At 40.0% G+C, this 26,141-nt stretch overlaps 1 protein-coding gene across 8 annotated transcripts in view; it reads right to left on the bottom strand.

The window, feature by feature from the left end:
* Positions 1 to 26,141, bottom strand: part of kiaa1217 (KIAA1217 ortholog) — an 80,365-nt gene that overhangs the window by 16,919 nt on the left and 37,305 nt on the right. For 2 of the 8 annotated variants that reach the window (XM_086151095.1, XM_086151099.1), the window contains exons 1-5: positions 16,378 to 16,512; positions 10,432 to 10,627; positions 6,685 to 6,883; positions 5,566 to 5,659; positions 1,142 to 1,905 (exon numbers count right to left, since the gene is read on the bottom strand). In XM_086151095.1, the coding sequence (XP_086007221.1) occupies positions 1,142 to 1,905; positions 5,566 to 5,659; positions 6,685 to 6,883; positions 10,432 to 10,627; positions 16,378 to 16,380 (1,256 nt within the window). In that variant the 5' untranslated portion in view covers positions 16,381 to 16,512. Of the gene's footprint in view, positions 1 to 1,141; positions 1,906 to 5,565; positions 5,660 to 6,684; positions 6,884 to 10,431; positions 10,628 to 12,195; positions 12,246 to 16,377; positions 16,513 to 24,214; positions 24,325 to 24,492; positions 24,658 to 26,141 lie in introns of those variants that run through there. The other 6 variants (XM_086151092.1, XM_086151093.1, XM_086151091.1 and 3 more) reach the window with 5 other exon arrangements.

Genomic DNA, 26,141 nt, shown 5'->3' with positions numbered 1-26,141 from the left:
CTTCATTATAAAAAAGAATGAAATGTGCTACACATTTGATTTAGTCAAAAAAGAACACTCAGGTTGACATCTAGAGCACCCAAGTCATATTGATAAAAAACAGCCAGATGTCATGGGTTGAGGCAGCAAAGACAATAGTAAAAAAAAATGACCATTTTAAAAATAAAAAAATAAGGCTGCCTTAGGGAGCCAAATATCGAATATGGAAAATTGCGATACAATTTCTTGGTGGGTCAAAACATCGGAAAAACATTTGTTTTGTTTTCAGCTGCCATCATTTATTTTGAGGAAGGATGTGGAGCCAACTGGACGGGGGGGGGGGCAGCTCAGTTGTAGACAATGGGTAAAGAATAGGTCTATTTGAGTGAACACAGGCCCAGACCTCAGCACCAGACAGCATTATTAACATGAATATCCTCTATGACAGCAAAAGAACACTGGATATTTATTTTGAAAATTAAGTACAGTTCTTTCCACTTCAGATTCCTGCAGTCTTTTCCCAGACTGCATTTCTGGGCCTGCACAGGTGGTCCACTGTGATCGGTTTGACTGATTGGGCCAATTCTTTTCTCAACCTGGGTACTGTTTTCTTTGGTTTTCTAAAGTACACATGGAGTCCCCGTAAGCTCCCTTTTATTGTGCTCCAGTGAAAGTGTGCTTAGTTGAAGAATCCAGCAATGCATGTTTAATTGTTTTCAGTCGTGGTCGACAAAGCTAACCAGGGTAGCGAAATGTCTGCTGGATTGTCAAAGCGGGATTGAGACAACACTCCACTGCTACTGGAACAACAGTCATATAGTAACAGATAAATATATAGTGGGTTGATGGTGTTTTCAGACCGTGTCCTGTTACCTCTGTGACAGCCTTGTCTAAGGATATACACTCAATCATTACCAAGTTTCAGCTCCGGTGTTATAGAAAGACCATGAAAATAACCATCAGATAAGCAGAACTGGTAGTACATTGCTACAGTATATAAATTAGTTTGCTGTACTTCTCACATGCTCAAGACAGTGAGACGGCATGTAGGTTAGGATGAAAAAAGGAGGGTTTAGTTAGTTCATGCTCTGATGCAGTAACTTCATTGTCATCTTCACATTCCCGCCATTTCATTTAGTTGGGCTTTGCCACACATCCTTACCGTGTCTGACTGTCATTGGCTGAAGGAATTGGTCCTTGAAGGTGAGCCGGGAGGTCTGAAACAACGGGCGATCCCATATTGTTTCGGGGCTTTCCCACAGGTACTTCTTCTTTTCTGAAGGACTGGCGAACAGGTGAGTTTCGCTCCATGGCAACGCCGTGAGGAGGGCCACCATGGATGTCAATCATCCGCACCTCAGCCATCCGATGAGGGGATGGGGGAGGAGTCTTTGAGCCTAATGTAGGCAGCTGACTGTTTCTGGACTTTTGCCTGTAAATGGTCGTGTGATCAATGGAATCTGTTGGGCTGGGTCCACTGTAAGAGCTTGTGGAGCGGATTGAAGCGCGGTGAAATCCAGCCATGCCATGATCTGGGCCATCATGACCAGGGTTTGGATGTGGCCCATGGGCTGTTGCCATGCTCATTCTCGCATCCTGGAGAAGGTACGGGTCTGCATACAACCCCTCGTTTCCCCTGGAGAGACTGTGACTCTTTCCGCCCATATCCTCATCGGGCTTGACATCCCGTCTTTCGAGGATTGCGCTGGGACAGGGAGAAATCGAGCGTGTGGTGGGGTTGGTGTTAGGTAGTCTTTCCCTTGGGATAGTTGCACTGCCAGGTATAGAGCCTTGTCTTGGGCCAAACGGAATTCGGGAGGGAGAGGGGGGCATGGAGTGTGGAGTAGGGGAGAGTGCTCCCTGCAAGGGATGTCCTGGTGGACCTATGGGAGGCTGTCTCAGAGGATTCACCATTTCACTGTGTACCTTGAGAAAGTACAAAAGAATAGAGACATTTAATTGGAATAGAGACTGTCAAAAAAGGAAAATTGACTGACTACTCATGCCTGTTTAAGGCCTTCAATTCTGTATTTAGTTTTCCATGTGCTTCCCCAGAGCACTTGCTAGTAGAGCAATTAAAAAGTTGATTTACAACAAGCTCTGTTATACAATAGTCCAACAAGCTGTCTCATAAACTGGGTTGCTTTTCTGTTGTCTAATGACCCATAATGGATCTTTAAAGGCAGGCGTAAAATACCCTGAAACTCATTTACCTTGAGCACATAGCCAGATAGGAGGAATAAGTGAGGCTGTTTTATAGGTATTAAGTAGGAATAACTTAAAGCCTGGTTAAACTGGTAAGTCACTTTCTGTGAAAAGGAACCATAATGGTCTAAACAAATATATTATGAAATATCTCATCTGTTTGGCAGTTAGAATTAAAAGAAGAAATAGAAAATGTGTTCAGATCATTGGGCTGCTGCTCAAAAAAGGTAACTTGAACAAATATTGGACAAGCTGATTTGAAATTTATGGTATAATAATGATTAACCAAGGAAGCAACAACTTCAGAAAGTACAAGCATGACTCACGCATAGATATTTTACTTAATTCAACCTGAAAGTTATTTTTTACTTCCTGCAGAATGGGACACATTAAAGTGGCAATCAGTTTATGTTTAGGCTTTAAACTGGCCAAAGAACATCCAACAAAAAGTAACTTCACTAGTCTGTTAATACCATTAAATTGTGGATGCAGGGCACAAGATATTTTTTCATAATATAAAATAATACCCATACATTCCTTTTTTAGCTGTGAACCTTGACATATCCAGATTTTTTTTTTCAATTCCCTTCAGCTGTGAAATCTTGTTATTTAAAATCCCAGAATGGTGACCACTGGTACAGACATAAAATGCAAAGTGTATACAAAACATCATCATTTGCCTTTATAATACACTGACACTGAAAAGTTATTATGGTCAAGATTTCAAACCAGCTCTCTTGGTTTAAGTCATGACTGATTTCTGGCATTTCAGCTAACATCCCCATCGTAAATAGACATTAACAACAAAAGAATGCACCATTTCTAGATGACATCTTTTGTAACCTACTTGAGAAAAGTGCAAAGAAGTTTGACTGTTGGTGCAAAACACCCTGTAGACTGATGACATAATCAGTTTGTCATGACAATCAATTCACAACCCAAAAAGTTTTTTTTTCTTTAAAAAAAAGGCCTTACAAGGAGTTTTTGAGACAACAGACATCATTGCACTTTAAGACATGTAATGACGTACATAAAGCTGATGGTGGTGCACATGGAGTAATGCCAACTAGCCCAGTTGAGGCACAGACTGCGAACAGGCCAATAACCACCAGTGGACATGTGATAACAGTGTGCTTAGGCGTGCCACATTCTGAATCCAGTGCACCTTTCTTCTTGTTTAAATCTGTTCCTTTCAAACAAACAAGCTATTGTTCCTTCAAGGTATGACTCATGGGTTACACTTACATGGGAAGACAAAGCTGCCGAAGCTTTGTGCCAAGTTCACTACTCTAAAAAAAAATCCAGGTTGTTTTTTTTTTTTTGCTTATGCTGTGATTAAATGTTTTTGTATCCAACTATACAGGTTGACTGAAAATTCAGCAAAGTTTGTGTGACAATTAATCTGTGCTTCATATGGGTGCACGTGCACTTGTGAGAATGTGTATGTGTTTGATTTGTAAAAAAAAGTGCTCAAAGGGTATTTTCTGGCTGTGATTACAAAGGAACATAAAGTGACATGCTGGCAGAAAAAGTCCACAGCTCATAAATATAACAGCAACAAGTCTGTGCAAGCACCAAAACATGTAACAGAAAATCTGAGAAGCACATAGCCACAACTGCAAACCATCATCAAATCCTAATGACTTTCCCAATCCAAGATGCCTGCACACACACACACCACACACACGCACACACAAAAACACACAGAAAATGTTGCTCTGACCTTTTCTTGGAGTGCTACATTATATTTCTTTGCCAGTTCCAGCACAATTAGGTCTACATTAAGGTATTTTTATACACATCATGAATAAATCTCTACTGTTAAACCTAACACATGGGTAAAGGCTTGACAAATAAACATGAGTGCTGTTGGGCAAATGAGAGTCCTTTTTTCCAAGAACATTTGGTTTGAATTTAACCCAGTGACTTCTTACAGCGGTCTTTCTTTTAGTTTCCACTAAGCTCGTCTGGTAGGAGCGCACAATGTTGTGTTTATCTCGTGCCATGTCAAAAATGGTGAGGTCTGCTGAACTGATCCACAAATGGCAGAGCTTCAGCGGCGGCCAAACTAAACATACCAGAAACCGTGCAGCAATGGTCATGCAGTGTCAACACTTTAGTAGCTGGCTGCATAGCTGGTTTTTACCTTATGGTGTTTTTGATAAAAGATGTGGAGGGAACTGGTAGCCATATGAAAAATGTACTTGGAGAATAAGTGCCAATTGTTCAGAAGACGACAGATGTAGAGCCGGCCATAGTTAAACAAGCAAGAAGACACTCAATTACGGGAAGAGATGCTAATTATTCCCCATCACATATTGTAGTTAATGTTCATTTTATTTTTACATTTCATAAAAGTCTCTTTCAAGCTTTGTTAGAATAACAAAACAGATGAAAAAAATCTGCAGTCAGCATGATGTGTTTGTGCCTGTGAAAAACTTAATGTGATGGCTGTATGAAAAGGGCACCTTCTCATGAAAGTGAATCATTTCATATAACGTTAGAAATGTCACTAAATAAATGACTTTTGAAAAACGCACACAGCAACAGTCTCCTGCACATCCTTACTTCATGTCTACATTTTGCAGTATGTAAGGGACCTCTGCATAATACATTTCAAGGGAAGAATACAATATATGTACCCTAACAATCTGTGGTTTTGTTAGTTTGCAAACGTTCATGTTTTGAAGCTGTTCACTTTGAAATTCCGAGGAATATTTTCTCCATCTGTCGATTTCATGGGTAGTCATGGGTCACTATTCAGTTTGAACCATAACCTTGAAAACCATCTTCTTGTTTAATGCATCACTACATAATCAAAGCCATGTCATATCTTACTGACACTGATAGGATATTGTAATAAAATTTGGGTTTATGTAAATTTAACATAATGACAATTATGTTGCCTGGAAATTGGCAGCAGTCCAAGAAGGCAGTGTGTTAGATAAAGGGTCAGGCGGATTATAGAGGCAAATTTGAAGAGGAACTTTTTAGGAAAGAGCTCTTTGGGGCTTTACTTTTGTTACATCAGCAGGAAACCAACATGCTTAAATGTGAATGAGTGAGAGATAAGAGATGATATTGGAGAAGAATGACCATGGGACACAATCCTGACAATTGCAATTACTGGTTCCTTAAGCAAACCGCAGTAAGCTCCGATCGCCCGCCCCTCGCTAAACAATATAAGACCCTTTGTCAACAGATTTAAAGAGGTGGGGGGACATTTCTTCCCTCAGTTGCAAACAGGATGTGCGAGTGAGAAGTATTAGAGTCTGGTCTCACTGTTTTATCTGCAGCTAATCCATCTAGCTGCAGCTGCCGCTGTTAATGAGACATTCATTTTCACCACTGTGATAGCGCCAGTGTTGCCTAAGTACTCACCCTGGCATCGCCATTGGCGGGTCTGGACCCATGGCTGAAGGCTTGTGCTGGATCTTTGTGATAAACCTTCAGGCAAGAGTGGTCAGTGATGTTCCTGTAAGGGGAAGAGGTGTCCAATGGTAAGAGGGCAGCCCAGAAATCACCATCAGACCGCGGGCGATCTTGCATTAGCCTGGATATCCGTAGTAGTCTCCCCAAGGGCACATAGCGTGACTGAGGCTCTAAAAGTCTTCTATTAGATGACATTTCTCATAGTTTCAAAGTCGATATAGATATCTGCTAATAATCTTGAGATGCAGCCTTATACATATGAAAAATGAACAGATCTTTCCAGTCTCTTGCAGACGTTTCTCTACTCCTGTGTTACTGTACTTTGAACAGTTCTATTAACCTTCAGCAGTCATTGGACTGTCTTTTACAGCTGTAATAAAGTATTAACTACAAAGAACATGGAGCACTTGAAACTTGGTTGCATCTTGGAGTTTTTTTTCTCCATAAAAAAGGCCACTTTGGCATATAGAGTCTGATTTATTATTGACAGGATATGCTGGTGAATGCAAAACCAGGAAGGTACAAGGTACAGGGAAAAGAAAAGCAGTAAACCAATACATGTGTGCGTGCCAGCTCCTGTGCTAGTAAATGATATGCACAACAGAAACTAGTGGAGGAAAAACCCTGTGAGGAGCTCAGATGTGTCTTAGAATTGTAAAAAGAGGAATTCTCTTAGCCCAAACTTTTATAAGTCACACTTCCAGCAGGGAAGGGATGACAACTCGCTGCAAAGTCATCAAAGTAACAACAGTGCTTGTCAGTTTTTTGGCATTTATTTGACGTATTTTCCGTCACAGAGCTTCACCTCCAAATGACTTTCTTTCTAATAATCTTGAACAAGAAGGGGAAAGGAGGAAAACACTTTCTTGGCCAGTGACACTTTCCACAAAATGGCAGACAGGATGTGCTAAAGAATTGGAAACGGAAACACGCTCCGTCTAAAGGAAAAGCCACAGGACATAATCGACCTCGCATGTCCTGTCAAACTACAAAAAAACTGTTACCGTTCCACTGTATTTCTTGTGCACCCTCTAAACATGATCACCGCAAAAGAATAAGAGTCTTTACCTGACATCAGAGAGCTCATAGTACATATTCCTCATGTCATCTTTCACATAGACTGCAACGCTTGGGGACTCCAGCATCTTCATGGTGAGTTGCTGTGGGAAGGCACTGACAAACAGGGCTCTCACTGTGTCGATGCTGGTAATCTCATTAGGCATGCGGATCTGCTTCGTCTCATCCCCGTACTGCAGGTACAGCACACCTAAAGACAGACAGCAGCAAGTCAGGGTGGTTAACCGGAACTAATCCATCTTCAATTAATTGCCATGTAATTTTGACAGCTTGGTGGGAGGCACTACTTTGGGAAGTGATTACAGATCCAACTAAACTTTAAAGTTTCTCCTCCATACTTCATATAGATGCCATTGCAATTCCTCCCGCAGCCAACAGCAGACACAATGAAATAATGGAATCAATTTAAAATGAGGCAAGAAACACAGAGATTGCAAACAAAGTAAGCGCCATCATAAAAGTCTAATTTGGCTAAATTTTCTGTCTGCAGCTATTTCATGCAAAACATAAAATGAATTGGGTTTTGTAACAAAATGTATGTTTATTACATTGTGGATGAAACGCTGAAGAAATGATCATGCCGAGGCCACTTTCAGTGACTCATTTTGCACTTTACATATTTACAGATATCAAAACAGCACAAGCCTGATATCGCATTATTATATGTATTTATATCACACCCACATGGTGCAAAAGAGTTTGACAGAGAAACACAACAGCCTCGGCGTCTGGAGTGAGCTGTCCTACAATCTCTTTTACAGATATTGCTTCAGCACTGTGACAAACTACTGCCAGCTCAGCAATGGTGTGTTTCGTATCTGCACTCTTTCTCTGTGCATTTTTTCATACTAACAGCAAACTGTAAGAGCAGCACAATATCCAGCAGAATTTCACAGGACGTGGATAAGGGCTCAAGTCATTCCTGTTCCTGAGGTTATTCTGTCATATTAAAGAGATAGGCGATTCGTGTTTAAGCCTAGCCAGAGTTTTTAATTAGGTCGATGATTCTGTCCACTTAGTTACCATTAGCAAGGTAGACATTATTTCTTTCACTTTTAAACGAGGTGTTTTCTGTGGATTGTGTGCAAAAGTTCTGCACAAAGTACTCCGTCATGGTTATTGTTCCGTAAAAGATTTTTGACCAAATCAGAAACTGAACTGTGTTCAAATGTTTGCATCCAACAATGATGGTGGGGTTGGCAACCATTATGTAACCGGTGAGTCTGATTTCTTTCCTCCCTTCATCATGTGGGCTTGCAATTGCCTGCTATTATATTATATTACATATTTTGGTATTTTTCTTGTGTGTTTGGCTGTAAATTACAAGGGAATCCTTGGTGCAGACACATGATGACATTCATTATGTAGTCGTGTCCATACTTTGTGAGACCTGTGTGTGTGAATCACGCCTTGTGTTTGTGTTTTTGTCATATGTGGCTGAATATGTACATGCCATGTAGTCTGCCTTTTCAGGGAAATTAGCCACCGGTAGCAACTAGCACAATACAACTTAGGCATCGGATCAAGGGCTGAACCTTTGAACTGTGGGTGTGACTTCTCTACTGTGCTTTATAAAAACAGATGTCTCTCCACAAAATGCTTGGACACACCCACACAGCACTTGTATAAACAATGTTGGAGTCCTATTTTTGTGCTCAGATCAATCACTTGAAAAACACTGTACTGATTTGAAGGACGTGATTTGAAGTTATCCTGAGCCAGACAAGTGAAATTAATAAGTAACAGAGGCTAAAGCTGTTTGTGTTTATCTGGATATCACGTTTCCTAATAATCTTCTCATATCGTAAGCTTCTGAGATTAAAGACTTCAGGAAATATGGGTTCACTATCTAGTCTATCAAACGCAAATGGCTGGATTTAAACAAATGAGCTATGGCTTTGACCCCATAAAAATACCAAACATGAAATATTATACAAGACCCTACATGCTTCATGAAATAGTCAGACAGAGAGGGTGCAAATCCAGGAAACAAAACTGCCGAGTCTATCCATTGCTCTCTGGGCTGTCTGGGTTTCTTTGGCATGATAACTAAACAAAGTGCCTATTTGCAGAAAAACGATTTTTCCCCAGAGCACTGTTCTGTTACCAGTTTACGTCCAGATATTCAAAACTTTAAAAAAAAAAAGCGGTGCAATTACAAAAACTCCACTGATTGAGCATGCATTAGAAAAATTGAATTTTTAACATCAGTTTCATTACTAAAAACAAAGTTGAATAACTTAATGCTAACAAGGAGTCGCATTACATTCCTCAGTACTTGATTTCACACAGGATTGAGAGCAAATGGCCAGTGGGTTTCCTGAGCAAATGGCCACACCACAGTCGACGGTCTTTAACATTTTTTCCACCCCCCCCCCTCGAGATACAGACACGCGGACTCAATGGTCAAACTACGAATATGAACATTCTTTACTTTCTGCTAAATTCCAGCCAATTAATATAACAGTCCACAACACATGCACAAAGAAAACTCACTTAATCCAAAATGAATGATGACAAACATATTGTTGTGTACAGCAGATGCAAGATAAATTGAAATCTATACTTACATTAGAGGTTCTAAGGACTTCCTATATTCTGTGGAGTCTCAAAAACTTCTGATGAAGAACATGCTGAAAACTCCAATAGTACAAGCAGCAGAAAATAGGATGCTCCAAATGTCAACTGGGAGTGACTAAAGGGACTGTTTGTGTGTCTCTATGTGTGTGTGTGAGTGTGTGTCCATGTACGTGTTTGTGTCTGTGCATGTGTGTCACTGTGGGAGGGACAGGGTAGTGAAGTGGTGCCCCATTTCTCTCCACCCCCTTCATCACACCATAACCCCCCACTGTCCTAATGCTTTGTCCCGATGTTTTTCAGACAGGGATTGAAAGAGATGTAGCACATGTGCATGCCAGTACAGTAAAGCACACTTCTTAAAAAAGTTGGTTCTGCAAGCTTTTGTTTCTTTTTGAGTATGGAAAAGTGTGGAAATTATACTCTCCAACTCCATTTGAATTCACTTTGGTTAAAAGGCATCCCATTAAGTCATTTAGGCCTTTACCAGTGCCTTGCTGATTGGTAAACCACCTTTAAAGGCCTAAAATATCCCAGGCTATACATATCAATCTGCATTTCCCAGTATTCTCCCTGTATTTTAGCAGCATTTACAGTATACGGATGCAAATAAAGCAACATGTGTTGATAAGACGACTCCATTCAAATACTGTCGAACTGAGTCCCATGAGTCCTGTCAGGGAAGTTACATGAATTTCTCTCACAACGGAGGGGATGAATAATAATTCTAGTTGTGAGAGGAGTAGCACAGTGACATGAAGTGAGTGTAGTCAACTAGAGGAGCTATGAAGGTGAAACTGTAGCCACTTTTGAAGTATAATTATTATGGCAAGAATGCTATAGTCCTCACACCTGGCCTGGAAAACTGCATAAGTTTGCATGTTGCAACCTTATTTCAGTGATAGTGAGTTCTATAAACCAAAAATGTAATTTCTGGCTGAATGAGCTGCTTAATTATATAAACAAGGGAGATGGCTGCTGACTGATGAAATCTGAACATGATTTTTGCTTGAAAAGCATATTATTGAAACAAAGTTCTCAGGTTGATATGCCAAACCCTTGCATTTAATTGGTTGTAATACACGTTATCACACTGGCCTAAAGATGAAGTATGATCACTTATCTTCTTGGAATATAATTATAGTGGAAATCTAGACTTACCTAGAGAGCGGTCCTTTGTCTGGTTGGTTGATCTAACCACAGGAAGGCTGGCACGAATCCTGCTGCCTCGAGTGAAGGCTGTGGGTGCGTCAGCTTCAGACATTGTGTCCAAAGACTCCAGAGAGGCCAAAGATATGTGATCAACTTGGTCCCCGACGCTTGGCTGCGGGCTAGCACTGTGCTTGGGGCTTCTGCTCTGAAGGGGGAGGCACAAATGAGCATAGAACCAAGACAAGTGAGTCCATGGACACTCTGAACAACATTGCATGCAATATGCAAAAGCATTTTTATCCCTGTTATTATACCTCAGGTTGATTTTGTTGAGTATCTAAATTTCATGATGCAGTTGGTAGAGCTAGAGTATAACACTAAACTTTGCATGTTACTCTAACACATCAATATTGAACACTAAAAAAAGGGTTACGTTCATGCAGATGTGCAAAACAGTGTGAATGCATACTGCACATGCTTATAAATGTTATATTGCTGCACACTGGTTCAAAAGCTGACCGTTCTGAAGGTTAAGAGATCTAGAGAATCCTGTAAATATTTCACAAGAAACTCAATTTGGTGATACTAACCATATATGAGCTTTCAAGGCCCTGAAACCTCAAAATGTGATAGTGATATTGATTTAACAGATGCCAAAAACTATGGGCTTGCAGGGTGAGATAGTTGTTTGAGGACTCATTACACAATAGAAACCGTTACATCAAAAGGTTGGGATCAATTTGCAATGCTGTAATTAGACCTACTTGACGTGGCATCCTCAAGTTAGAGCTACAATAAAATGATGTGGGACAAGAATAGAGTCCACTGAGGTATAATGTTGTGGTGTAAGGTGATCTGTACCATGGGGATAAGGTGGAACTGAAACTGAGTAATCAGGAAACACTGGGCCCTTTATGAAGTGTTCTTCTCTGGCACATCCAAAGTTAAGGGGTCTGGAGCCTCACAGCCAGGTTCACAGAAAGACACCAACATTGTTCTCACCAAGTCATTCACATAAAGAAAAACTAGTTTTAACGAGTGCAGACGACATTTATGGGAGTTTTCATTTCCAAAACGGATGCAGCCTTGCAGCAGCCTGACTTTGAAAGTCACAGACAGGACAGATGCTGAGAGACGAGGAGGTACAAATGTTGGGCATTCAGCAGATGTGTCTGTGTTCGAACGTGACAGTAACACATGTTCCAGCGATCAGATCACAAAAGGGCAGATTTAAGTACAGCTGTGAATGCACGTCTGCACATTGAGGAGCACTGAGGTCCTATCACTACACCCCCTACCCCTCCCACATATAGAGGAAGAAAATGCAGCATGTCTACATTTTTTGAGCATGAGTATAGGCAAATATGTTCTGGGACATATTTAACGCACCCCTTCTGAAATGGCACCTCTTCATAAGCTAAGGTATGCATTAATTATTTTCTTAAATGTGTGAGCTGGCTCTTTCTGAGAATTTGGGGTTTGAGCCTTCTGCCAGTTGAACATTTAACTTTTTTTTTAAAGAAACATGTTTGTTTTTTTTCCTGGGAGGGAGGGGGAGTACAGCACAATTAAAACTAGTCAATTGAAATGCAAGTGGGGATATTTTTGAGACATTCCTACAAGTGATCAGATTTTTCTCATCAAGAAAGCCAGGTTAGAGCAAGACCTGTGTTAGGACGGAAGTATTACCAGACAGAGACAACGCGGCAGCATGATGCAGATAAGATAAAAGGCAGACTAACTGTGAGAGGAGATTGGATTTTCATCAAATACCTCTGAATGTCAAGTTCAGAATGTAGGGAATGGAGCATGTCCTGTAAAGACTGATGGGATAAAAGAGAAGAGAAGTAGAAAAACAAAAGCAAATGTCTCACAGAGTCAGTGGGGAGGGTGAGATGGAAAAAGAAGTGGTCATCAAACTAAACAGAGGAACCATGGTAACAACTCGATGTAAACAACTGACCCAAGTAAAGGGGCTAAATGGAGAGTGTAGATGTATAGGTGCTTACAACGCATTCATTTCAGACTACTTACCGCTTTTATTAGCCACTGAGTTTTCATGACTACTGAAACATCATGTCATATTTGTGAAGTCACTGTGCATGTACACTTCTGATGCACCTCCACAGCCTCCTGACACAGCAGCCGAAACTGCTGAGCCATCACTCAACTCGTGCAATTTCATTTAAACTACGCACAGCCTGCAGCATCCAGGCTGAAAATACATGAATAGAAATGTACCCATAAACTGCTAATACACAATGATAGGTCACATGGAGTTGACATGTCACTTAAAACCACATACGGGGATGGAGATGTAATCCAAACATTGAATGATTTATGAGTGAAGTCAGTGGTGAGGTGTCCAAAGACTGCGGTTAAATCTTCTCATGCTACTGTGTCACCTTTATTATATTGGCTTCCTACGTCGACTCTAGGTAGTAATTATGTCGAGAGTGGCTCAGCAGTGTAATCTGATATTTACTGAAATACCAAAATGGAGGATGAAGACGCATCACTCGAGGCTAGACCTTTATGCAGGTTTTTTTCAGTACGGGGCCGATATATTTGAAGAGATTATTGTTTTAACTGAAAAAAAAAAACAAAAGGAGAACAACTCTCTCATGCACTCTACAATCTTTAACCATTTGATTTAAAGCCAGGCTCGAACATTGTTTTCCCATTTACTAATGTGGCAGTGAAATAGGGATAAAGATAATGGATGTTTGAGATGCGAGTTCATTTTATAAATGTGTCTTCATTACATCTTAAAGTGCCTGTACTGTATTTTGAAGGAAATCCAGATGTCGAATCAAAGACAACGTGTCTGGTACCTTTAACTTGACCTGCTTAGTCAAAGGCATAGCATGCCATTCATGTTTTGGTCTGAAAGTTAAATACAACTTTTAAGGCATTAGTTAGCTTTTTAAACTTTTGCCAAACATCCCCAAACTGAAAATTAGAGAATAACTTAAGGGATACCATATAATTAATTTGAAACTCCAAGGGATTGTGAATGCAACCTTATGCCATCCTGTGGAAAGGAGTAATTACGTTAAACAGCTCCACACCAGTCCATGTTGAGAAATGAGGCAACCTCACTGGAGGTAAAGGTTATGGTTTAGCTTAAACTAAGTCATCTTTCTTTATTCCTCTTTCTCCTACGCAAAGAGATTCTCCGTCTGATAGTGGCTAAACTCAATATTTCTGAAATGCTCTGCATCAAATGCCATTTCCTGTCAAGGCTAACCACTTTCTGCTTTAGAGACCACAGTCTTACCAATGATTAGTGCTGTAAAACTTGCTCCAGCCTGCTCACACCTAAGCTACATTCCACACCAATGATTTCTCTTTCTTCACTCAAAACCATACAGTCCAGGATTCTGCTTTTTCAGCAGTCACTGCCTTTGCACATGTTTGGTAGGGTTAATTTGAACCTAAAACACCAAGGTTAATTACAAAAGTGACAAGGAAATCAGAAATTGTGCTATTTTGTTTAGTGATGATGACTTTTTTGGGCAGAAGTGAAGCCAGAGTCCAGGGATATCATCTTACAATATGTCACAGCTTAATAACACATTTCAAATAGATCTGATCAGGGTCCTCAGAAATCACTTGACAATGCACTCTACAATTCATATTGTCTGTTTTAGACATCCACATTGAGGTTTTGCACTAAGCCTTTTCTTCTGAATGTCAGCCCTGAAAGCACTGCAGCATGTATTTCAGGATTTCAAAATGCCTTTAAATTAGGTTTCAGCAATTTGTATGTTGACAGTCATGTGATGTGGACAAGGGATGATTAAGCAAACAGCGTTGCTTGAAGAGAAAATGGGAATAAGATGAAAATGGCTGAAATGTGTTTTTCACCACGACGTGTGCGTTTTAGATGGAAAATAAAGGATACAAAAAGGGACTTGCATTAGTGCATGCATGATCGAGTCAGACTATTGTTCCACAAAATACGACCCTGAATCAGGACATCCTGAAAATGTTTATGCAACTGGTCTGACAAACAACATTAGAAAGACGGCAAATGTTTGTGCATCTGCATTTTCAAAATGTCTCTAACAGTCAAATTGTTTTTCTCAGTGCCATTACATGTTGTATGACATTGTTTCTCAATGCAAACATTATATGTAAGACTTTTTTTTTTTTTTGCTATGCAACAGATATACATGATGGCTATATTTTTATTGCTTCTAATCTGGCAGCCTGTCTCTGGCCTTGAATATTACAGCCATTTCAAACTAAAAGGACAATGTTTCCCAATTTGACAAAGCAGGACAGATTACATTGTATCATGCAGTCCCTATCTCAGTGAGTGACAGGAGGGCCAACAATGCAGACCCGAGATGGGATGATTAAAAAAATGACAATTGTTAAGAATAAAGGTGGCCTCCCTTCAAAGTCTGCTGTGTCACTCACGGACACAAAAGTATATACAGTACGTAACCTCAATTCTGAACAGAGTACCATGTGCTGTACCTGCTACTGGATAACACAACGCCCCCTAAGTGGTGCCTTCTTTCTTATATAATCAAAATAGTCACAGGGGTATTTGGAGTTATTAAACCATGACCTTGTTTCGACTTTAAAACAGGAGACATTCTCCTTGTTTTTTCAATCATGTTGCTTCCTGACTAAATTATTTCGGAGGTTTATGGTTTGTTCTGCTATAATTTTTACAAGTGAAGTTACAAGGCCTCAGAAGGCAACTGCTGTTTACAGATATTCACCAACAAGATCAAGCCCTTTCACAGTACTACCACTGTACCAGGGTGTGGATTTAATGTATGTATCATCTATTATGTAACCAAACAGTGTGAACACACACACGCAGGTAACCAGACAAGCACGTTTAACTCATCTTTGATATCTAGCTGTTAGAGGCTTGTCAACATGGGCTTGATAATACAATACAATTTTTGGAGACTGGAAATAGATTTTGATCACCACAACAAACAAAAAAAAACAACCCCGAAAATTGATAAGGTGAAAACGGGCACCGCTGCACATTTGTTCAACTTTGAAACATAAAAGCCGGTCATTCACCCAATCGCTGCCCAGTTCAGATGCTCAGATCATCTTTTGTCTCCCCGAGCCTTAATGACATTATACCGAAATCCCCTAGTCAACCATTCCCATTCATTGCTACCATATCCCTCTGTCCCTCCCTCTTCTGATGCATTCCTTCTCTAATCCCTTCATCCAAATCCCCAGCTGACCTTTCAGAGATGGGCTTGTTCATTAATTTGTGTGTTAAAAGGTTGTGAGCTTGTAATATACAGAGTCACAGTTAAATAGGAAATTTGTGGCATTCAAAGGCAGAGGGGTTTGACAAGTCTTGCCAGGAAATTCAAACACTATTATCTACAAGTTAATATTTTGCTATGACTGCATTAAAAATGAGAGGGGAAAAGAAAAAATAACTGTACTTTTCTTGTATCCACCAGAAACATTAACATACCTATTGAGCCAGAGCACAGAGGTGACAAAATAACCATCTCCTCTCTTCCTCTGACATTTTGAATAACAAAGCCACGCCATCTAATCGATTTCATGCATTTGTACATATATTAGCTTGTTATGCATATCACAGGCCCCATTTATGAAAGAGTCACATTACAAAAGTCAACTTTGCATATTTGGAGGCTACCCAATGCTGTAGTTAGCTGGCTTCACAATATTTTCGGCACCAGTGAAGTACTTTAATCACAAAGAATAGTCCTAACAATTGCAGGTGTTTACAAAACAACCTTATATCTGCTTTTCAACACATCTGCCTCGCCTATGATTATGGGCCCTTCACGCACAAATAACCTTCACAGTGTTTCATGTAAACAAACAGACAAGCATAACACATAACACATAACACATATCAAACATCTGCTCCTTGCAGGAGGTAATATAGATTGGAGTGGTAGGTTATATTAAAAAGTATAAAGTATTTACCATATTAAACCAGTGGTAAGCTCCTTTTACCAGTGACTTCTAAGTGAGACTGGAAACTCCCTGGCCAAAAGGAAACAGGGTCTTCCTCCAGTGTTATTTTAGCCCTTGTATCACTCTTTATGTGCAGCTGCTGTGTCCTGCTCTCTTCCCTTTCTGGTCTAACTCACAGCGGATGACCCCTCCTCATCCAGTGCGCAAACTGCTCCGCATACCCAACCAAACAAAAGCTATTCAAGCCCGGTGGACAGTCGGGGAAAATTGCATTGCGTATGGTTGTGCTTGCACAAATTAATTCACATATTAATAAATGAATACTTGGTTCCGTATAAATACGTGAAACTAATTTCCTCATTCCAAGTACCAAACAAAGGAGGAGCTTCAGCAAGATTCCTCCAATCCAATCTGGGCTTTTCTGCACATCCCTGAGACTATGGCTGAAGACAAGAGATGACAGTTGTGTCCTGAGGAGATAAGAATCCAATCTTCCATCAGGGCTCCTGAGAGCATTTCAAAATATGCTCAACAGGTGTTTGTTATTAAAGAGACATATCGGTCAAAATGACAAAAACGATAACAACATGCATCACATATGTTACGATTCTAAAATCTACTACACTTGTGACGAAATATAAGATGATGAATGTCAGGAGGATTATAAAAAGAAAGAAAGTATTTTAGTATGAATTGTTAAACTGACAATACATCAACGGTAAGATGTTTTTACCCATGCAGTTAATTCTAGGTATTACATAATATTACAGGTCCAGACTAACACAAATACTTGCGAGTCAATGATATTGCATGCAATATGCTGGCTCACATGAGATCAGCCTTTCCTTCAACATCTCTTGAAACAAATACTTGCTATACTTGGTGCTGCAACTTTAATTTGTCCAGACTTGTTCTTCAATATCTCTTCAAGAGTCACATCTCTTCAGTATCCCAGAATTACAGTCAAACACAAACAAAGATTTTCTTTCACATGGTAAACTGGCCCATCTCTGGACCATGACTTATTCTTCTCTTGGTCAATTTAGACACTCGCTTGGCCAATTCTGATGTACAGATCAGAGAAGAAGGAGGAGGATTACATAACTCTACAATAATCCTTCCTTGGTGAGGATTTTAATGTCAACGGTAGTTTGAATTTAGTCAGTTTGAGGACTGCTGATTTATTTAAATGTTCCTTAAGAAATGATCATGTGTAGACCTGTTGTAATGTTCTGAGTCAAACATGGGTGTCTCAAATATTATGTCAAACTTTATTCCTAAAAGAAATGTGATGGGGAATATATTAGGAATATACCCGAGTATAATCCACTGCAATGTATCTAATAATTTTCAAGAGAGTGAGTTTGACACTGAGTTAGAAGATGTTACTTTGGCCTGCAAACACACAGACAAAGAGGGCTTTTTGCTCCATGAAGAAACAGCTTCTCCATCCTGTGCTAAATGTGGAGAACACAGGATTTACCAATCAGAGCGATCAACAAAGTAAAGTAATAGACTTGAGTCATGCTACATCACTCACTTATAGTAGGCAGGAAATCTTTGCTTGCTTTAAATCACACTATTTTGTTTCGAGTGTCAAGTCTCCCAATTTTGTCCCACGATAACGGCTCTGATAATGGCTTTGCTATAAGTGCCAAATTAGCAAGTCACTGAGGACTTCAAAGAATCTAAGACTGAGTCAAAGATTTATTGAACTCTGAATCTGCCAAGGAAGGATTTCAGTATCTGTCTGCACATGAAAACACTGGATACTCATTAATAACCTGACATTTTAATCAAACTTTACATAATTGCGCCAAATGTTTATTCACTTTTGGAACATCTCATCCACTGCTTTTAATTGGCGGGTAAACAATTTATCCTGTGCCTAAATGTCGATATTTGTGCTTACTTTTTGGTCATTATTCATTGTTTTCTGTGTCAATGAGTTTATCATTAACCCTCCGTATCCACTTATGACTCAGTTGACCTTCTTTTGACCTTCAAAAGAGACAACAAGAAACACTTCTCATACACTCAGCCCTTAAGTATCAACTGTGTCGTGCACTGTCTATGGTGTTTTCTTTTCATGTCAGCAGAAATAATGAATATCCATTTCATATGAATTTATAGGACAATAAAGTAGTTTATACTCAAACCACCATATTTAGGGGCCAAGTCAGCATATTTTCCCCGCACTAAGTTGCAGCTTAAGACTGACAGGTCTATATTGTGCCTGAATCTGTACATATTATTCCACCGTTGATGGTGTTCCCTAACGTCCATGGTCTTTTTGTCTTATTTACTGAAAAATCTGAATCTATTGAGGGGGTAAAAAAAACAATTTTAAAGATTTATCACAATGAACTTGCCGCAAAGTCTACTGACTTAATGCCAAGTTGTTGCCAATGCGCAGACCCTCTCACACACCGCCCCTTTGTCAGTACTGAGTAGAGCCAACTGGAAATAAAGTACAGGAGATCAAAAAGGGGTTTGAGCCAGATGTTTGGAGCTGATCCTGTCAGTCCTGAAACCATCCTGATATGCCTCTGTCTCTGCTTTGCCTTTTGAAGTTCAGTTCATACCTTCAGCCAGAGGTTGAGTCCAGATGTCAGGTTGCATGCAAAGACTTGCAAATTGAAAATACAGATAAAGTAGGCTATGGCGAGCACTGCTCTCACTGGCTCCCTATTTGGGGAATATACATTTTGGAATCCAGCTGCTAATATACCATACATTAGCGGTTATGTCAGTTATCGCAAGATCTCAAAATTAATGGTTGGATCTTTAAAGTGTATTTTGGAAACAATGACTGCAATCCTAAGACAGGTCATATTACTGGGCAGCAGTCAATCTTTTTATCATATTTTCAAAACTTAAAGCTATATACAGTTTTATCCCAGAATGTTAATAATTTAAAAGTCAAGGAATCTGTTCAAGAATGGGTTGAGTCTCTCAAGGGGGACATGGGTTACACTGCATCCAGTGAAATAAAAACATTGAAAGCTGGAGGTTTATTTATTTTGCTCTTATGCTTACTTTGTGTTTTTGCATTAAGGAATGAACCTCAGGCTCAAACTGCAGTTTTGACAATAAACCTTGATTGTACCCAAAGACATCTATGGTTTTCAGATTACAGAGTTAATTTCCTTCTTCATTCATTGTATGTAAATCTGCTGAGGAAATGTGAAGTTTTGATGAGCCTTGTAACAGTAACTTGCTTGTCCAAGCAACATCCTCGGCACTAACACGGAAGATAAGATCAACACTTGTTGTTGACTTAAGCTTGTGCTTATACAGCTCTGTTATGCTGTAGAATAGTGCACCAAAATGAGCTCAGACCTGATTAGCTGGTCTGATTAACACACCAGCATCTCAGTTGAGACAGTGTGTAGAATTCTGTCTGGCTTGACTCATTATCAGCAGTGATCAGAAGCAGGTCCGTCAGGGCCTTCTGTCAGAGCAGCTTAACCCCCCCTGACACTCAGGATTAGACACAGCCTCGGCGCCACTCCACCAACCACTTGTCCTCTCAGTTGGGGTGCTGTACCTCCAAAACAACCCCACTATATAGTCCTGTTTAGCTGGAACGCCAGTACATGGCGGTTATTTACCTTAGTTTTTGTTTTTCTTACTCAGGTAGCTCCCAATGTGTCACTTGGTGCAGACACAGCAGAGGCTATTTGAATAACTCAGCTCCTGGTCCTAAAGTTTGGTGGTGGAAGTGGTTGGATTGGAGGCAGATGTTCCTCTTTAGACCCGTGGCATGGCAAGTTATTGTGTGACAAAAGGTGCAACTGGGACTAGAACAGAGAATTGTATAGTGATAATTATTAATTTCCAATTATCCATGATCTCTTGGCTTTATCTGCATGGGATTACATTTCTAAATCTCATAAACTCTCTTACGTAATAATGATAATAATAAAAATAGTAGTAGTAAGATTGTAGTTGTAATTGTAGCAGTTGTAGTAGTTCAAAATGAGAATTCAGAATCATTTTCTTTGTGTTCGATTAATAAAATAAATTTAAATTTTGCAGGGAGTTTTAGAGTGTTATCTATTGCAGCTGGCATGGGTAATTAGGAATGGAAGAGGCCAAAAACTCTACAGAGGCGAATGACTGATTGACCAAAGGGTTAGGAGCATTATGAATCACAAATAAAGAATAAATAACAGTCAATAATAATGATATGGAGGGTAACTCAAGAAAACCACGCAGCCCCTGGGTGAACATGCAAACTCTGTAAAGACAGGCCCTAATTGGTTTTGAACAAGGAACATTCACTAAACTAATTATAAAACTAATTATTATTATCATTATTATTATTATTATTATTATTATGAGTAGTAGTAGTAGTAGTAGTAGTAGTAGTAGTAGTAGTAGTAGTAGTAGAAGTAGAAGTAGTATTGACAATAATAATAATAATAACAACAACAATTATTATTATTGTTATTAGTAGTAGTGGTAGTAGTAGTAGCAGTAGTACTAGTAGTAGTAGTAGTAGTAGTAATAATAATAATAATAACAATAATAATAAAAATGACAAACTTTCTTCAATCTTTATCTATGAATATATGTTTACATTTCTCCAGATCTAGTGGTCACGTCGAGCTACAGCCCTGCCCCGCCCCCCTGGCCCAACACAGAATATTGGAGTTCCAATGATAGCAGTCATAAAAACTCATAATTCGCTCAGCTGACATCAACTGCAACATAAAAAATGCTATCCTTCTTATGACAGAAATGTCATGGGCACATTTGCAACAGGTGCTTTTATGCTTCAGTCACTACCTGGGTATTTTTTCCAGGAAATTTTCTCAGGAAATTGTCAGGAACAACCTTCCTGGTATGACAGAAAAGGATGATGACCAAATCAACTATTCAGAATTTATCCATGAATTTATTGGATAAAAAGGGTTTTAATGAAGCATGATAGTAAAGAAATGAAAAACAAAATAAGACACTTAGAATCAAGAATTGTTGAAATAGTTTTCCAACTAAACAAAAGACTTTCAAGGCCATTTTTGCTTTGTTCTCATTTTCCATGCATTCTCCATGGTTGGAAAACAGTTGGCGGTATTTGAGGTTTTCAAGGTCGCATGAGAAAACTGTCTTTTATTCAGTAACACTAAAAAACGAGCAACGTTGTGACCATATATGTGTGGTCTGGTCAATCTTGATTGACGCTTGAGTTTGGGTTTTTTTGCAGCAAAACAAAAGTTTGGTTTCATGTGACTTTATCCGATGACTCAAGAAAAGGACTTACACATAAGTATGTACTGTAAGTGCAAGTGGGTCATGCTAGATCGTGTTATAAAAAGACACAAGGTACATCTTGGCAACTGCACACTTTGCCCCTATGATAATTTCAATTTCAACTTACATTTTTTCCTATTGGCCTCGAGATTATCAGACCTTGGGGTACCAAACTTGACTATCTGTCTGGTGCCCACAGATGCAGACAACTGGCCTAACATGGCCGCCCAACGCTGTAGAAAGACTATTCTCCTAGCAAGTCACAGCTCATCACACACAGACACTGACACGCAGGCGGAACAAGGGAATTTGGTATGTGTGTGTGATTGTGTGTGTGTGTGTATGTGTGTGTCTGCGTGTGTGTGATCGGTCAAGCGGTTCAGTTTGTGCTTGTCAAAGCCCCTGGCCAGAGAGGAGTGAGAGGATGGGTGGTGGTTGGGCCAGTGGGGATGTTATCTCATCTCCCTTGGGTGGGATCCAGGTCTTTGCAGGCCCAATGAGGGGCAGAGGAAATTAAACCACTTGCCTTTGTTGCAGGTTTAAGGATCACAGAGTTTGAGAGAGAGAATCGAGGGGTACCTTAAATAATTCCCGGTGGGTGTGTATGTGTGTGCATGAGTATTTGGAAAGTCACTCTGGGGGTGTTCAGGGTCATTCACCTCTCAAACTAAAGCGATATCATCTTCCAAAACCTCCGCTTGACCTTGATAAACCTCTCCCTTTGTAACTCAAACCTCCTGGGACACAGTTTTCTCACCTCTGAAGCATGCAGTGAGGTTGCTTTTCTTGTACGGTCGGCAAATTCTCACTGATTTCACAACAATGCTACTGTGTGAGAGGGATATTTTGTTTAGTAATAATTGCATGTAACAGCAAGTGACAATCACATCAATAAACTCATCACATTCATTTAATTTGGTTTAATTTTGCTATTTATATTAGCAATGACTGCTGGCATTTCTCTTCACGCTCAACTAGATTATGTGTGACAAATTCATTTGAATCGCCAGTACTGTTTTTATTGCAAGAATTCATCCTCAGATGAGTTGTCAACTCAATACTGAATCATCCTTCCTGATATGCTATCAAGACCCAAAATCAGTCAAATCCCATTCCCTGCCATTAAACAACACGAGCAGATCCAACAAGCCATTCATTTAAAAGCATTGTGTCATTTTAGCCACTGGTTGCACACAATTAATAACAAAGATTATTGAATGATGCCTTAAGGCAGAATCATGGGACCATGGAAGCTGCTGTCTTAGACTTGAAATAATATTAAGAGCCAATAATTAATCTGAAATGGTTGAGGTTCTCAGAACAACTCATTTTTAACTCATACTAGCATATAATGTTTCACGTTAATTCGTAAAAAGAACTTTTTAATTTAATGAGCCAGCTAAAATATACATTGCTAAAGCGTCATCTTCACATTAATGATCAGATGAGTCCAAACAAATATTGTTTAAAAGTAGCTTCATCAAGGGGGTCCGCTGCATGTAACAGAAACTGATCAAGTTTAGAAACATCTCAATGAACAGATTATTACAACGACGTTAAGAGAGCGTAACATTATTGATTAATGATCAGATGAGATGCATTATTGTTTTGAACATTATCGCTTCACAAGAGGCTCAGCATTTTTGGGAAAGCTTTCAGCTTATAAACCCAACTATAAAAAATACCTTATAATGCAGGCCTGTTCATTTTTTTTATCTTTTAAACCAATTCACCATTCGCTATGATGGGGCTGTCAGAATCCAGATCACATGACTGAGTGACTGACAGAATGATATGTATTTTGGTTTCCCAACTCAAACACAACATCCAGAATTGACAGTTTCATAGTTTCTGGCATGCATGGCGATGTTTTACCACCCATCTTGAATAGTCATCCCCATATTTCCCGCCTGACTGAATCTATGTCATCTATTTTCATAGATAACATGCTGAATGTCCAATGACAAATAACTGTAGTTAATCTAAACATGATTGCATATCTGTATGTTGTCCCTCTTTCAGTATGCAAAAGTTTGCACAGCCATCATGTTCACCTCTGCAGGACTCCCAATGCTTCAAAATTTCTCTAAGTTTTCAAAGAAAGTGAGATAACAGATATATCCAAATGTATAAAACCCCCGCCAGCACAACAGTTAGAAAACCCCTTGAGACTTGCGAAATGAATGTTCCCCACTAAATGTTATTGCAATTATGCAAGACATAGCATGTCGTGATCTAGGTCTTCCAGCTCGGAAGACTTGCTTAGTGATCGGAATTTCATTAAATGCGTTTTCCCCAACCGGCGTGCGTCAGGGGGGGTCATTGCTGACAACCTGAAGGCGACCGTGCAACTTCAGCATCACTGACTTTAAAAGACTTCGTGGCCACTTCTCTCAAGATAAACCCTGCAAGTTTATTCCTGCACCTGATGTGCAGCGCGTCTGCTGCAGGGCACAAAACGCGTGCACGTTGAAAGAAATGGTTTTGAATCTTTAGGAAGGAAAAACAAACAAACAAACAAACAAACAAAAAACCTTCGAACTGCTCCCAGATCATGCAAAATGTCCGGATCGCAGAAGCAGCCTACCGTTTTCGCTTCCACCGCGGCTGGGAGATGTCGACGTGTATTTCCACGTGTGAACGAAGAAGGGGAAAAAAAAGTTTCACGGAGTCCCTCTGCGGGATTCACGCACAGGGAGCCATGCCTCCGCGCAAACCCCCCGATCTTTGACGGCGCTTCTGCGCTCGGCACGGCCAGCCAGTTCGCTCCGGCAGGCACCTACAAGTAAACTGAGCCCCTCCAGCGGTGACATCATGAGTCACCATGGCAACCGTGACTCCACCCAGGTCCGGAGCTGAACTTACCTGTCTAACTGCCTCCTTTTCAAACTCTTCTCCTTCCCCTCCCTCGTTGCTGAGAACTCCCATTTGCTTATTTTTAAATCCGTCCGAGTGTGACCGCGTTGATAGATAGAGCCGAGTAACCGACCACAGGTTCGGGAAGGAAACGTACGCAGGTTTGATTTAAGTTATATTCAAAAAAAAAAAAAAAAAAGGAAAAAAAAACTGCATGATAGTGCTGACGCAGATCCAATGGAGTTCACTGCAATGAAGTAAAAACATGAAAAGGGGGGTGTTTTGCATGTGGGCTCGTTGTGTGGGTTGCACACAAAAACAGCACACCAAATCCCTCTTGCACAATGCCTTGCCTTGTACCATTGCCTGGAGCTCCCCTGTGGCTTGGTGCCAGTCTCACCATTAACTCAATTGTTTTGGCTACAAAGCCAGTTTGCTCCCCCCTTTTGTCTTCTCTGACCCTGAGCAGACAAACAGACAATGACCAGGTGAAGTAAACGTCCACCAACAGCCACCCTTTCTATCATCCTCCCCCACTAACTTGCTTAACTTTCAAAAGTTTCCCCGCGCCACAGAGAATTTCTGTTTCCTGCATTTCCAAAAAGGAATGGGAACGTATATATACTGTTGTCTGGATTACACTAAGAAGTATTTAATCATGCACGAGCCCAATTACGGCGATTAAATCAAGCTTGGGAAATCCTGGCCAGGTCAAACTGTTCGCACATATTTTGTGTAAAAATCACTTGTTCACAAACTCTCAGCAGCTGTGGGAGGGAAATGTGGCAGGCAGATTTATAGGATAGACCTAACATTTAGCCCACGGAACAGAAAAAGGAGGAAAATAGCTTTGTTGTCGCTCCATCTCTGATGGAAAATAGGAAAAAAGAAAACCTGTCACATCAAGCCTGGATCTGAGGATGAGCCAGGGTATTATCTGGTATTCCGTAGTGCTGTGAATAGTCGGAATACAAATGATTTTTGATGATTTTAATAGGCATTTAAACAGCCAGATTTAGTAGTTAGCGCTTCGGTCTTACAGCACGAAGGACCCTGGTTCGATTCAGACAAGGGGACATCTTTGTGTGGAGTTTGCATGTTTCTCCTTGTGTCTGCATGGCTTTTCTCTGGTTTCCTCCCACGGTCCAAAAACATGTAGCAGGTTAATTGGAAAAAATTCGGAAAAGTCGCTCGACTGACCGATTGAGTGAATGGTTGTTCATATATGTGGCACTGTGATTGACTGGCGGCTAGTCTAAGGTGTACCCCGCCTCTTTCAATAATTCCACATATGTGGATTAGTTTGCTAACTGGAAAGAATATGCTAAAACAAAATATATCCAGGATGTATTTGTTACATTTACACGTTCACTTGACACAAAGGGAAAAACAAAGTGCTTATCTGTCTGTTTGAAGCTGGATTAATGTTCTCTATCCTTCTGTATTTAAACATCCTTTTTTTTTTGAAACCCAAAACTTATCAAGGTGGAGTTTGTGATCAGCAATTCCAAACAAATTTACCACAAGTCTTAAAGATACTGTTTTCAAATTTGGCTGACAAACTGAAGAAACCTTACATCTGTGTAACCTGGCTAAGTCTGGTTGCTACAAAAAAATGATACTTCTTTTTACATTTCATTAAATTTCATTATTCGATA

This window comes from Fistularia commersonii, chromosome 8 (assembly GCF_037954325.1).
Source record: "Fistularia commersonii isolate RoL2024-O1a breed Wild chromosome 8, RoL_Fcom_v1.0, whole genome shotgun sequence".
NCBI lineage: Eukaryota > Metazoa > Chordata > Actinopteri > Syngnathiformes > Fistulariidae > Fistularia > Fistularia commersonii.
This window is presented reverse-complemented; position numbering and strand designations above follow the sequence as displayed.